At 39.2% G+C, this 15,577-nt stretch overlaps 1 protein-coding gene across 3 annotated transcripts in view; it reads right to left on the reverse strand.

Annotated features, from left to right (window-relative positions):
* Window positions 1–15,577, reverse strand: part of CEP250 (centrosomal protein 250) — a 48,331-nt gene that overhangs the window by 20,040 nt on the left and 12,714 nt on the right. For all 3 annotated transcript variants that reach the window (XM_089514211.1, XM_089514212.1, XM_089514213.1), the window contains exons 9-19: window positions 14,684–14,782; window positions 12,388–12,540; window positions 11,808–11,986; window positions 11,057–11,239; window positions 10,235–10,379; window positions 6,936–7,082; window positions 6,570–6,800; window positions 2,478–2,671; window positions 1,680–1,807; window positions 1,381–1,550; window positions 91–270 (exon numbers count right to left, since the gene is read on the reverse strand). In XM_089514211.1, the coding sequence (XP_089370337.1) occupies window positions 91–270; window positions 1,381–1,550; window positions 1,680–1,807; window positions 2,478–2,671; window positions 6,570–6,800; window positions 6,936–7,082; window positions 10,235–10,379; window positions 11,057–11,239; window positions 11,808–11,986; window positions 12,388–12,540; window positions 14,684–14,782 (1,809 nt within the window). The remainder of the gene's footprint in view (window positions 1–90; window positions 271–1,380; window positions 1,551–1,679; window positions 1,808–2,477; window positions 2,672–6,569; window positions 6,801–6,935; window positions 7,083–10,234; window positions 10,380–11,056; window positions 11,240–11,807; window positions 11,987–12,387; window positions 12,541–14,683; window positions 14,783–15,577) is intronic.

The following is a 15,577-nucleotide window of genomic DNA, read 5'->3' on the forward strand; positions in this document are numbered from 1 at the left end:
GATAAAATTCCATAAATAAATAAATGGTAATATCTTCATAGGGGAATACAGTGGGGCTGTCTCTACTGCAAGTTTCCAGTCCTGATTTACCTCTTGCTTGGCATTTTGAGCTTTAAGGAGCTCATCTTCCATTTGTGTTTGAATAGCAGCAATGTTCTCCTGCAGGTCCAGGAGCTTTTGTTCACAGATGCTTTCAATCTCTTCTTTCTCCTTGGCTGAACGCTTCAATACCTCCTCTAATTCTATACGGTGGTGTTCTCGTTCACCTTCCTGATAAAATATAAAATCATTCCAGCAAGTGAGGAGACAGAAAAGAACAATCTGAACTGTAACTAATAAAGCCATATTTCTGCTTTGTCAGAGATTGTGTGCAGCCTCATCTTTTGCAGCTGTGTCATTTATGGCATCCATAGACAGGCTTCTTCCTAGGCAACAAACTATAGAACTGGCCAAATGTTTAATCATAATGTCAATGGACAGAGACAGCCTGGATCATGAGAGGTGATTGTGGATTTTGGATTTAGTTGTATTATGACAACTACATGCAACCTGGTTCATTTGGTGATGGTTGCCTATAAATGCTAAACCAAATTTGAAAAGAATCAAAGGAATTTGGTTATGAAAGATGTGAAATGATCCACAGTGGTACAGAGTACCTCATAAGAAACTAGTATCATTAATTATTAATACATTATAAAGTATTAGTAATAATACTCTGCCTTTTTCCATGTTCAGGACTCAAGGCAGTTTACAACAGTTAAAACATATACAGTTAAAAGGTAGCAAATGCTCCTACATTGGAGGCTTTTAAACAGAGGATGATGGCCATCTTCCAGGGTGCTTTAGCTTTAGATTCTTGCATGGCAGAGGATTGGATTGGATGGCCTTTAGGCTTCCCCTCCCATGCTATAATTCTGTAAGATAAAAGGAGGCCACCAAGCAATTCCAGTTCAGAATCCCAAGATTATTTAGTTCATCAAAACTTGGTCCTCTTAAGAATACCTAGTTAAATCTGTTGCAAAGGTGAGATTTTGAGCAGAAGATTTCACAAATTCAACCAAATTGCATGTTGCCTGAAATCCAAATTATAATTCAGTTCTTCACATAAAGACATTTAATTTGATTCTTAAATGCCTGTATTTGAATACATGGCAAGAAAAGCGTTTTCAGAATAAGACAGCAGTGCCCAAGATGGAAAGTGAAGTATTTGAAAGACTGCCAGTAATATCAAAATGACATAATTTTACAGGAAACAACTGTCTGTATACATTTGTTCTTTTTAAAGCCTTTTGTTAGTTACATATTCTGTTCAAGTTCCTCCAGCCCAAAGATTTTATTCATTAGCTTTCCCAAAGAGAAGGCAATCATATGTTTGCATACCAACTCCTGGAAGACTGCATTCATTTCTTCCTTATGTACAATCTGACAACGGCTAAAGGCTTCTTGATATTTTTGCTCTGCCTGTGAGAGCTGCTGAGCTTTTTCTTCCTTTTCTTGCTCAACTCTTGACTTCTCTGCTTCTAGTTCAATGCGAAGGCATTTCACTTCTCCTGTAAGAAAAACCATGTACAAGAAGTCTTCAAGTCTCTGTATATCACACCTCATTTGAGTACAAGTTGTCTGTCCTGTTCAATCTGGAGGTGAAACTGATACCATTAAAATCTGTGACAATTTCTCACCTTGTATCACTTCTTTGGCCTGGCTGATTGCTTGAACTTTCATTTCTAGTTGGCCATTGGTAACTTCTAGCTGAGACACTTGCTGCTGAACTTGAAAGAGGCTTGATTCCAGAAGATGTTTTGCTGACCTAGAAGTTACAAACACAGAATTGGCATTTATCTTTAATCTCTTGCTCCTTTGCAAAGGAGGATCTAATCCAACAAGGATTATCTGTTAGTACTGTTAGGAAAGAAAGCTAAATCATACATTTAATAACATAAGAGTGCTATCAACCCTGTTAAAATACAGATACAGACAAGGACAAAAACCACAGCACAGTTTTAGTTAGTACCTGAAACTGGATAATCAACTTTTGGAAGAATGGAAATTTCATAGTTTCATATATTTTTAAATACAGTGGACCCTTGCCTTACACGGAGGATCCGTTCCAGACACACACACCCTGCATAAGGCTAATTTCATGTATGCTTGAGCCCCATTCATTTGAATGGGACGCACCGCCTCTTGCGCCCTGTGTGCGTACGCTCAAGTCAACGTATAGCACGCCCGCGTATAATGGGCGCACTGTAGTATGTGCAGAATTTCAGATTTGGATATGGTTTGAACATTTTACCACTATGCATTTGCTGAGTGGCTTCTATGCAGGCATAGAACTACCTCTGCTACAATGCCATATATTCAAAGCATAGAAAGTTATACAGTCCTAATGAAAGTCTCCACTCAATGTCCACAGCTACAATGAGCTCATGTCAATAAGTATTCAAATAGGAATGTTTTGCCCTCAATCAGCCTCTTACCCAAACTCTCTAATCTGCTCTGTAAGGATTGACTTCTCCCTCTCAACAGCCCCCAACCGTACTTCCAAAGTAGCTTTCTCACGCGTTAGTATTTCCTTCTCTCTGGACACCCTTGCCAGAACTTCCCCAAGACGACTTGACTCCTGTTGTGCTTGTTCCAGACTGGTACTAGACTTTTCATGCTGATGATGAACCTAGAAAGGAGAAAATAAACATCAGTGTACAACACAAATTAACATACTGTCACAATTAATAAAAACATGCTGCACCAACTGAAGGAGGACATAGAACCCATGTCTTCTGAAAAACAGGAAATGGCAGTTTCATCAGATCTTTGGAAAGTAACACACTAAAAAGGAAGATGAATCCATTATATATAGACTTATGCACCTCTCCTTACAAAAAAAGATTTAAAAGTCTTTTTAAAAAGGATTTACTACACAAGCAGCGGAAAGCTTTGGTATCTCAGTTTGCCATTTCTCCATCTGAACAACTTTATCAAAAACTGCAAAAAGTTAAACGTGAATTGAACAAGATTCTTTCTCAACAAACGGAATTGACTTTGATATGATAAGCATATTGGGGAAATAGGGAACATCCCATCAAGATTCTGGCATATCACCATAAATATCTAAAACAACTCGATGTTATTTCAGCTATTGAAGATGAAAGCAATAATTTATATTCCTCACCCACAGAACTGACCTTGTCCATGTTAGCATAAAACAGCAACAATTTATTTCACAACCTTTACACTTAGAGAAAATTATCAATGTTATAGCAAATATGTGAAATGGGAGATCTCCTGGCCGCGATAGCTTTCCAATTGAATAGTACAATGCCTTTTCCAGCCTGTTAGCACCAATACTGTGCCAATTTTACAAACAGATGTTAGAATCTGGCTCTCTCTCTTCATCATTAAATGACACCTATATTACCCTTATTTGGGTATAATTATTCCTAGAGACTGATCTCAGATGAATAATCTTAATAAAATGACAAAAGATAGGTAGATTGGTTGCCACAACAGCTATTCAAAAAAGGGCTCTCTAAATCAGAAAATTGTTGGAGATGTAATACTTCTAATGCTTTCTTAATGCACATGTTTTTGTGTTGTCCCACAGTAGCTAAATTTTGGGAAGAGGTAATAACACGAGTATATTTATACAAGTATAAAATTTGTATGAGTCTGAATGCCAATGACTTCCCAAGACTAGATTTTAGAGACAATGTGTAGTGGAGGGCAACCTTTACAAGAATGATTTCAAGCAGAAGTAAGCAAGTGTGGAAGGCTAGGGGACTACATTAGCCCATCCAAGATATCTTGGATGCCCCTCACTAAACATTCCTGTAAAAAAAATATTGTTTTAGAAAAAGGGGTTATCCTGGGCCTAAACTAGCACCAGGGGAGAAGAACACGGTAAAAACTTCCTCCTTCCTCTGAGAAGGTATTCTGGGGCAAACAAACTGACCCCTAGGACCACAGAAGCAGTGTGCACTTTGCCCTTCCCCAATTTAAGGGCTGCAGAATATGCTAACTACACATAAGCTCTGGTAGACCTTGTGAGTACTGATGACGTGGACAAGATCCTTGGAAAGGTGAGGAAGACGACATGCCCTCTTGACTCCTGCCCATCATGGCTGGCCATCCAGGGGGGTGATGCCTTGATGGCATTTCTTAGATGTGTCATTAGTGCATCCCTTAGGGAAGGTTATGTACCATCTGCTTTAAAGGAAGTGGTTGTTAGACCGCTTCTGAAAAAACCTTCCCTGGACCCCCTGGACATGAAAAATTATAGGCCTGTTTCCCATCTGCCATTTTTGAGTAAGGTGATTGAGAGGGCTGTTGCTTTTCAGCTCAAAGTGGTCTTGGATGAAGCTGATTTTCTTGATTCATTTCAAACTGGCTTCAGCACAGGATATGGGGTGGAGACTGCCATGGTTGCCTTAACAGATGACCTTCATCTAAGCATCGACAAAGGAAGCGTGACCCTGCTGGTGCTATTAGACCTCTCAGTGGCATTTGACACAATAGACCATGACATCCTCTTGGAACGCCTAAAAGAGTTAGGAATTGGAGGCACTGCTTTGCATTGGTTCTGTTCCTTCCTCTCAGGTAGATTCCAGAGGGTGATGCTCGGGGGCAGTTGCTCTACAAAAACAGAGCTTAATTGTGGCGTCCCTCAAGGCGTCATCCTGTCCCGGATGTTATTCAACATCTATATGAAGCTGCTGGGAGAAATTATCCGTAGACATGGAGCCGGGTGTTATCAGTATGCTGATGACACCCAAATATAATTCTCCATGTCTCAGTCATCAGCAATGATGACAGATGGCATTTCTCCCTTCAATCAATGTCTTGCAGCAGTAATGGACTGGATGAGGGAATGCAACGGTCAAGAGTGCCTGTTACCAGCTCCGGATGATACGTCAGCTGCGCCCTTTCCTGGAGCCAGGTGACCTCGAAACTATAGTACATGCCCTGGTAACCTCAAGACTTGATTTTTGCAATGGGCTCTACATGGAGCTACCCTTGTGCCTAGTCCGGAAACTTCAACTGGTACAGAACATGGCAGCCAGATTGATTACAGGAACAACTAGGAGTGACCATATTACACCAATACTGAAATCACTCCACTGGCTGTCTATTCGTTTCCGGGCACAGTACAAGGTGTTGGTCATTATCTTTAAAGCCCTCCATGGCTTGGGCCCAACCTATTTAAGGGATCGCCTCCTTCCAAATAATCCGCCCCGTGCACTCAGATTCTCTAGGAGGAATTTGTTGCAGTCCACAAAGACCAGATTGACGGCAACCTCCCAGAGGACTCTGCCAGACGAGATCCATCAAATTACCAACCTAGAGAGCTTCAAGAAAGCTGTCAAGACGGATCTCTTCCGGCAGGCCTTCCTGGAATAGAACTTGGCCACGTAATGCTCCCCCCCCCCCATATATATAAAAGAAGACTCTGTCCACCGTTATTAATGTATTACTGTTTTTAGATTTTATCGCTTGTAATTTTAATGGATAAAATTGTTTAATCCTTTTTTAATGCGGTGGAATTATATATATTGTATTTTTAAAAGGTTGTACGCCACTTTGATTGTGGTAACAAAAAGCGGGATATAAATTAAAGTTTTATTATTTATTTATTATTATAGCTCTTTTGGTCTTAAAATATAGGAATTGTAAGGTGTTAACAGCTATTTAGCATTTCCATGGAAAGATCTGGAATTAGATTCCTCTCCAGCTCCAAATATAATTTCCTGAAATTATTTTCCAGTCCTTGCCTGCTTAAGTAGGGCACTAGAACAATTAGAAATGATAAATTGAACTTTTATTTCTATAGATACCTCCTTTTAATGAACCACTAATCCTACAAGAGAGATCAGACAATATGCTTTTAAAAAAAAATCCTTAGTATGTTAAACTGTTAGGGGCTGCGGATATGTTTGTTTTGCTTTTTTTTCCACAAACAGAAGGAACCAGAAGTTCACTCTGGTTTTGGGGGGAAATAACAAAAAGCCTCCCCACCACTACTCATATATACTAAAACAGATCTGAACAACTTGGTAGTAGGTAGGGACCAAAATTAAAATAGACTAAACTTCTTTGGGCCACAGATAGGCTATTAGCAGCTCAGTTTCCAAGTAAAGGTATATTTAATAATTAAACTATTTTAATCATTATTTGTTATTAATTAATAATTATTAGCTAATAACAATTAATTTTATTAATATTAATTCTGTCCTCCTCCTCTTCATCCTCTGATTGACCCTATCCTCAAGAGAAGGCTGACTGGCAGAGGAGCCTTGAAGAATGAGTGTGCAGCCGTCCTCCTCCTATGCCTTTTCTGGAAGAAAGCTGGGTGGCAAAGGAGTGTTGAAGTCATTGGGCCGTATGTTGTGCAGGCCTGTAGTAAAACAAGGATTTATGCCTTGTTCTAGTGAAAAATCAACAGCACAAAAATGTGGGAGGCATACACACATAATCTATGGGTTGCACTTTGTCCACCTCTGCCTAAGGAGCAGTGCTGCTGTTGCTGCTACTAGTTTACCATTCAGAGTAACTCTCAAGTTTGCCCCAACACTCACTTGGTTCAGTTTCTCGTAAGTCTCTTTCTGTTCCTCTTTCAGCATTTTCAATTCATCTTGTAAGCTTTCTTGCAACTCCTCAGCCTTATGCAACAACTGCTCCAGTTGAATCTTCTCTGCACGTAGCTCTTCATTTGTTATTTTAGTCTGATTAAGTTGTTTCTGGGAAGATGACTTTATTTTCTCCAGGTGGTCCACTTTGTCCAAAAACATCTGGTTTTCCTGTTCCAACTACATCCAAAGAAATGGTAGCACCTGATGAAAGACATTCCCTTACGCTGAACCTCCCCCTCTCCATTCTGAAGAAAACACAACCTTCAGAGGCTGTTCAACATAAAAATAGCTTCTCTAGGACATTTGGCTTACCTTCAAGATAAGTTCATTCAAGCCCACTTTGTCCAATGCTAGAACTTCATTAAGGGCACTCATCTTTGCAGCGGCACATTGAAGATCAGCAGTTTCTGCCTTCAACTTGTTGTGTGCACTAGTTAGCTGTGCAAGGGATTGCTCCGCCTTGGGCAACACACAAACAAATACCCAAAAAGAGACATCCAGAGATAATTACATTACAATCTTCTGATCAGTTGCTTGGATTAAAAAACAACCTGTAAACCCTTTTCTGTACATACAAAAGTTGCATTCAGATGTAACAATATAATTGAGCTTCATTACAGGAAGGAGACTAGATGAGCCTCAAGCTAGTATGCTCCCTCTCCTCCAATGTGGCCATGACAAGATAGGAATCTTTTGTTTTCTTTTGGATACAACATTTAACAGTGATTTCTCAAAACCTTCATCTATGGTTAGCTTTCATTATGGTCCACTGAAAATTGCCAGCTTCACAGATCAAAGTTTGAGATAGGCTTGTTTCATAAAGTCAAAACTATGATCAGGCACAGTTTCTCCAAGTTTGGACAAAAGACTGTTAGTTTAAAATAGCAGTGAATGCTTCAAAGCTCCCCTCACAGCTATTTTAGAAAAGAAAAGGGACTTGAGTACCTGAGATTTATCTATGTTTATTCCTGTGACAATACATCATAGATTGTCATTATATCTGAAGAAGGCTAGTCAGAATTTCACCCCACAGCTCCTTACATCCACCAAATGCTGCTTCTGGAAGTGGGAGTTGGGGTAGAGACTTATAGTATGGCATGTATCCTACCCTTTCGCATGCCCTTCCATGGAAGGCTAGGCTGGCCCTGCTTGCCTTTCATCAGCAAGCCAGGATGTTTTTATTTAAGCAGGCATTTGGTAAATATGCATACCAGGGTGATTTTTATATAGTATGTGTGTTTTAATTATTCTTTTAACTTTTGTATATTTTTATGTAATTTTATACTGTTTTAGATTATTTTAATTGTTTAAAATTTTATGGTATTTTTAAAATGTTTTTATCTGTGAGCTGCCTTGGGTCTCTTCTGAGAGAAAGGCGACATACAAATGAAATAAATAAACAACTAAAAATTAAAAATGCAATAGAAAAGAGATGGATGCTGCATCTGGGAACAGATTAATCTTTGTTGTGTGCATACCCAATATGGAATCTTTTGTTCCATACCTTTTTCTTGAGAGTGGAATAATCTCAAACATTTACTATCAGTTTCTCTCTGCCACATTGGGCTTCATTGATACTTTTAAAGAGAAACAAAGACCAAATTAATATTTCTCAGATTATTAATAACTAGTACATAATATGAGGGCCATTTTTTGGCTTCTCTGATCCCACAGCAGAGCACATCAGCATGGCCAGAATTAAATGGATGTGAAATTTTGGACAACTGGAAGTAATGTACCCTTCTGCAGGATTTCTTGCTATCTTGGGATGCGGTAGGCCTGAAATAGGAGCCAAAATAACCTTATTGGCATCTATTTTCAGTTGGACAAAAAATTTGGGCTTAAAATAATGTTTTGAGAAAATAGGGCCTAGGAGTCCAATGGTCACAAGGGACCCACAGACCACATAGGTCATATCACTGTAATAAATCCTACCAGTATCAGAAATAAGATTTTGCTCATTTGCAGTCTTGCTGATTCCATGATCCTTATTTGTATGTTCTGTTATATCCTTTGTTTTTCTGTCAGCACTTCTGATATAATTGGTCAGGGTTGCTGAGTGATCAGGAGAGCAAAGAAAATAGCTAGTATGTCCTCTGATGGAAAAAAAAAACCTTTGAATCTGTCCCTGGGATCGTTTGTATTCATGCCAGAAATATGGCTCATTTCCCAGTATTTAATTATTTTTAGTAAAATGAAAATGTTTTGAGTACCAGTCTATACCACCATTTTTATTTAGACTGGAACTAGACATTACATACTGTTTATACTGTTGTGCATAAACTTTCTAGTGATTTTTAGCAGCCTTTGGAAGCTGTGACTAAGTGGAGAAATGACTGAAGGGTGGAGAGCTGTTTAACCTTACCTATTCCAACTTTTTTTCACTCAGAAGTGCCTCCACTTCCAAACTGTGTATCTTCAACCTCTAAAGGAAGTAATATAGGGGTAGACTGTTTTTGTCTCCTGGGGTGGAGGAAGGATTTTGAAGAGAAAGAGTTAACCTTCCCATTTTATCTTCCTCTGCTTGTGGCCACTGGAAGTTGATTTTAATGTGTAGTTTCCCCAAAGTAGTGAAAGATCTTAAGGTATATGTACAGAGTGACTTGATGTTCTCATTTTCCAGGACATGCCCTACATTTCATCCTTCTGTCCAAGAGAAATTTCAATATGTTCTCCATTTTGAGCATGACTAAGAAGCATGAATATACATTTCTAGGAGTGTTTCTAGCTTTTATTTTATAATGCCCTACATTTTTTTCTTCAATGCCCTACACTGCAGACTGGGTCAGCCAAAAAAATCAGCAGTAGGGTCAGCAGGATCTCTTCCGACAGGCCTTCCCTACCTAGTTCCTCTCCCCATTTACTGTGACTTACGTTGCTTTGTTCACCAATTCTTCTCTTAAATTTAATGAGAAGAATTAAATTAAAATTAATTAAAATTAAATTCTTCCTTCAAGAAGAAGAGCCCTCCTTCCATGCCAGCTGTCATCTCAGGGACGTAGCCAAGGGGGGGGGGGGGGGGTTCTTGGGGTCCGGACCCCCCCCCCCCTTCCATTAGAAAAATGAATGGTGTGTGCTGCTGCGCCGCCACACCCAAGCCCTATTATAATGGTGGCACTTAGTCTGGACCCCCCCCTTCCTAAAATCCTAGCTACATCCCTGATCTTCTGGCCTGGGAGGGAGTGAAAAGGCAGGCCAAACTCCATCAGAGCTAGCCTCAAGAAGAAGAGCCCTCCCTCCATGCCAGCTGTCATCATCAGGCCTGGGAGGGAGTGAAAATGACAGGCCCAAATCCATCAGTCCTAGCTGTGAATTACTGTGACTTATGTCACTCTGTTGTAACTTATTTTATTGTATTTTATTTTATTGTATTCTCTATGTATTTTTATTGCTGTAACCCGCCTGGATTCCTTGAGATTGGGCGGGCTATATATAAATTATTATTATTATTATTATTATTATTATTATTATTATTATTAAAATAATATTGCAGTTATGTGCTTTATAACCACTTTTTGATATACATATAGCATTGTCTGCATGTGTTAGGTTCCTGTTTAAATTCAAGACAAGGTTTGTCTGTCTTGAGATAAAAACAATTACAATGGTACCTGTTCCAGTGCTGAAGCAAGCTCATATTTTTCTTGCTTCAAAAGTTCTCCATCAAGATGAGACTTTTCCAGTGCTTCTCGCATAGTTACCAACTGATTTCTTAATGATGAATGCTTTTCTTCAAGGGCGTTTCGATCTTCCTGGCTAAACAAAGGAAACACATTTTTTAAAAAATAAAGGGGTCTAAATGTTGCTTCAAAAAAGGTTATTTTTTATTTATTGATCTAAAAGTGCTAATCTAAAACTTCACAACTACTATCACTAGGTGAAGTTGACAATGCCCACTCACACTTCCAGGAAGTGGATGAAGTTCATAGATTTAGAACTTTATCGCACAGGCTCCAGGCACAGGATGAGAACAGGACAAAAGGGGCCTGTAAGGGAACGGAACAAGTGGGGGATGCATTTTACTGCATACAAGGAAGTCCCTCACACGTTCTGTTCCCTTCCCTTCCGTTCCCAATCCATCCTCAGAGGAGGCGATTTTTGAGAACTGTTCTGAACAGTTCTCAAAAATCGCTCCCTCTGGAACAGATGGGGAACGAAACGGAACGAGTGAGGGACTTTGCGTGCAGTAAAATGTGCACCCACTCGTTCCACACTCATCCCTGGCCCCTTCTATTCCATTCTCGTCCCATGCCAGCAGCCTGTGGTGCGCTAAAATTCTTAGAATGACCTCCCATAAAGCCGTTGTCATAAAATGGAGATGCACAATTGCAACTTTTGAGTATATCATTTGGGAGGTGAACTGCTTTTGCCTAGCAACAAAGTATACTATTCTTTAGAGAAGTGGAGTGTTGGAAGAAAAGATCGAAACTCACATGTACTCTCTCTCCCTCATCATCCTTTCCAATTCCTGCTGCTGTTCTTCTTTCTCCCCATCCACCATGTCTCCTTTAAGCTGTAACTCAGTATTGTTTTGACGTAAATGCCAGGCCTCTTGTTCCAAAACTTCCAGCTGCTGTTGTAATTCTTTCCTGGATTTCTCCAGGGTTGCATAGTCACTGTGGAATAGTTTTAAACCACTCCATAAAATCTTTATTTAAGATAATTTAACATTGTTACTGTGAAATAACAGGATCCAATTACACAAAAAAACAGAAACAGAAGAACATTGAAAGTTTTGTTTGCACTTGTCAGGAGAATATTAACTGAGTGGCCTTTCCCTTTCCCATCACACCAGCTGAAGAGAGTACTGCTTCTCTCTAACCTGGGTAAGAAAGGTCCCAGTAAAAAAACTTTCTTCAAATGAGCCATCTGGAGAGGGAAAGAATTTAAAGAACACAGAGAACAAGGACTTTTTCACAACTTAAGCAGCTTCATGTTTACATGAAATAAGAACAAGATGCAATGGAAAAAAATGTTTAACTGCTATTTATAATACATCCCAGAACAGAAATCTCTAAAGCAAGTGTGACACACTGTGACCTTCCTAATACTGTTGAACTTCCACTTCTATGATCACTCACCATTGAGTAGGCTGCTTGGGCTACATGGAAGCTTCTGTTGAAAAGCAGCTGGAGTGTTGCCATCTTTACTCTAAAAGATCAGGAAAACACACATAAAGCTAACCTGTGGTGAGCCTCCACTATGGACTGTAGACGCTGAAGCTGGCTATTGAGTGTGTCTCGCTCTTCTTCTAGCTGCTCAAGTCTTTGTCCTAGAAAGCGGCAGTGCTCTTCCTGCTGTTCTTGTTGCTTTTCCAGAGATTTGACAGAATTCTGACTAGCCAAGAGCTGCTGCCTCAGATGCTGAAAAAGATGCAGGCAAAAAGTAATGGTTAAAAAAAAAGTGATCACCCAGTAGGGAAACTGAAAGGCTATCAGGTACAAACAGAGCTGCTGGAATGTCAGCCTAAAGAATGGAAATAGCTAAAGACTAGAGGAAAAAGTACAGACACAGAAAAGGTTTGAATTCAGAACAGAAAAAAATGAAGAAAGAGGAAATTATTAGAAATGAAAGAAAATGCCAAAGTGGGACCTGTCAAGAAAACAGCCTGGGGGAACTAGGAAAATAGATTAGCAGCAGGAAGGAAATGGCTGGAATTCAGAAGGCCAGACATTACAAATAGGACAGAAAAGCACTATGGCAGGTGTGGAGATAAACTGTTCTTGATGTCTTATTAGCAAGATAGCCTCCAAAGCCTTCTCACCTGGACTTCATTGCTTCTCCTAGTCAACACATCACGCACAAGAAGAAGGGCATTATCTAGGCCATCAGGGATCAGCAGCAAGGAGTTACCAGGCTCAGCATACTTCTCATCGTGTGGTCCCACAACAGTTGTTCCATTCTCGCTGATTACTGCCTGAAATCCAAGACCAGAGTTACTCTTCCAGTTCTGAAAACTTACATAAGCAGTTCACACTCCTTATTTGTCTTCCACCAAGGCTCAGCTCTTGGGAAATTATTTAATATGGTTTTTGTTGTTAGCTGTGAAGAATCACTGGCAGAGTGAAATTTTCCCCACAGCCAATCGGAGTTAGGGGCCCACCTGATGAGTTACTATAAAAGGGGAAGAGCCGTTGGAAAGAGAGTGTGTGTCATGTACTGTCAGAAGTGAACAAATTAAAGTAAAAACTTTAATGGAATTCAGACTTCCGTGTAAGGAATAAAGAATTAAGATAAAGAAAAAAAATTGTGATATATATGAGTGTGACATTTGAGAGAGTCTGAGTCAGTTGAGAGTTCTGAAGAGCCAGATCACAGTGGTTCATACCTGCCTTATTTGGGGGGAATGTTAACTGGGTTTTAAGAAAGACCTTCACAGGATTCATAGTCCTGATGAAAGGTGGATTATAATAACTTGTTTTAAGAAGGAGAAAACAAGTTGAATTGAAGTAAAATCAGTGAGGGAGCTGACAGGGAAAGCAGATTGTAACAAGTGAAGAGCTATATATAAAGTAACCACACGATTTGTCTTTCAACTGTGAAAAGATACAAACTTAAGATCTGAATGTAAATAAAGCTGTTATTCCTTTTGTTCACTGAAGAGTGGTTTGGGTTAATTTATACTGCACTTAGGGCAGAAAAATAAAATGCACAGATATAGGATGGGGGACAGCTGGCTGAATGAAACTACACCTGAAAGGGATCTGGGAGACCAAGTAGACCACAAGTTGAACAAGAGTGAACAGTGCGATGCGGAAGCTAAAAGGCCAATGCAATTTTAGGCTGCATCAATAAAAGTATAGTGTCTAGATCAAGAGAAGTAATAGTGCCACTGTATTCTGCTCTGGTCAGGCTCCACCTGGAATATTGTGTACAGTTCTGGGCACCACAATTCAAAAAGGACATTGAGAAACTGGAGCGTGACCAGAGGAGGGCGACTAAAATGGTGACAGGTCTGGAAACCATGCCCTATGAGGAACGACTCAGGGAGCTGGGGATGTTCAGCCTGGAGAAGAGAAGGTTAAGAGGTGATATGATAGCCCTGTTTAAATATTTGAAAGGATGTCATATTGAGGAGGAAGCAAGCTTGTTTTCTGCTGCTCCAGAGAACAGGACCCGGAACAATGGATGCAAGCTACAGGAAAAGAGATTCCACCTCAACATTAGGAAGAACTTCCTGATAGTAAGGGCTGTTCGACAGTGGAACACACTCCCTCAGAGTGTAGTGGAGTCTCCTTACTTGGAGGTCTTTAAGCAGAGGCTAGATGGTTATCTGTCGGGAATGCTTTGATTTGGATTTCCTGCATGGCAGGGGGTTGGACTGGATGGCCCGTGCAGTCTCTTCCAACTCTATGATTCTATGATTCTATAAATAAAAACATCAAAAGCCCACTACCAAAAATACTAAAATACTTAATAGATAAGGATACAGGGAGCCCATCTCTGAGTCACTTATTTCCTAGTGGAAAAGCCTCAGATTATCATAAGGAAAGAAGAACCTAGAGGTCACACTGGCATTTATTGATTTTTATTTTTATTATTATTTGTTTGTTTCATTGTTGCACCATAGTTTACTGCTGTGGGTGTTATCATGTTAGACACTTTAGAGTGGTTTTTGCCCTTAAAAGCAGCCTAGTTTTAAATACAAAAACTGAAGGATTAAGTGAGTGGGCATGACCATCACATTCTAATGCGAAAGACAAGTGAAAGAACTGATAAATGAAACAAAAGCCCAAACAAATCAATTTTTTTTGTAAAACTAAGAAAAATATTATGTGTTGTTAAAGTACTTTAACAGTATTTTCTTACATGGAAAATCTAGGATTACAGTATAAATCTGGTTTTACAATTAACCTTTTCTTAAAAACAAAACAAAACTCAAAAACAGGGTTTAATTTGCCCCTAGGGCGGTTCATCTTTGGTTTTTCAACAAAATAAATGGACAGATGAAGATGTCCTTGCGCAGTCAGCACCGAGCATCTGTCTGAAATTTAGAATCTGTGTTTATAAACAGCCTTTCTTTAAATAAAAAAACAGAACAAATACAATGACATGCCTACTTTGGTTATTTCTTTTATCACATGCTGAAGGGAAAGGATCTCTTCATTTGCATTCTTGCTTAGTGATTGTTCATATTCCATCTTTGAACAATTAGCCTCCTAGAAAAAGAATATGTATGATTAGGAGAGTGTTAACATCTTGCTTCCAGAGTTCCCATTCACCAAGATATATCCACAGTTGCCACCAGAATTTTGTTTTCCATTCCCATTACTTTCCCTGGTCAATTTTTGGTGACTTCCCTACCACACTTCCAAAATAGCTTCATGTTTAAAAATCCATAGCTAAGACTGTATTGAATAAGAGTCTAAAATGAATGGTCTAAAAATACTGAAATGCACGCTTTAGTCAAGATTGGAGCTTCAATATGAGCTTTTTTGAACAATGTTAACTGAATAAACATATCCACTTTGAAAATGCAGCAAAAACTGCATAAATGGAGATTTCAGTAGAAATAATATGTAAATAGTGACAAATGGGAGAACATTTTAGTTCTTGTTTTAGAACTGTAATATCTTTCTGTACAAGTAGAGAGGTCTCTGTGCTGAATAGTATTTAATGCCTTGAAATGCTTGCTTTACACACACACAAAAGCCCCAAGTGTTATATAACTTTTCATTTAATTAACACAGTTCTGTATGCGTTTTAATTTCTAAAGCAATCACAACTTTCTTGTGGTTTAAGAATATAGGACTATTAGGCAGGACTGTGCTTTATTGCTGGTTAGGGGCAAAAGCTGGCTACTATGCCTAGTCGGTCACTATTTGCTGACTCCTGTCAAAATTATCACATCTTGAAATCAACTGAAAATTATTTGAGTTTGTTTCAACTTGTAAGTTTTCAAAATCATAGAATCATAGTATGGAACAGGAGCACATCACTATATTATTTATCTT

Source organism: Sceloporus occidentalis, unplaced genomic scaffold, assembly GCF_023333645.1.
Source record: "Sceloporus occidentalis isolate IW3139 unplaced genomic scaffold, rSceOcc1.0.p SCAF_3, whole genome shotgun sequence".
NCBI lineage: Eukaryota > Metazoa > Chordata > Lepidosauria > Squamata > Phrynosomatidae > Sceloporus > Sceloporus occidentalis.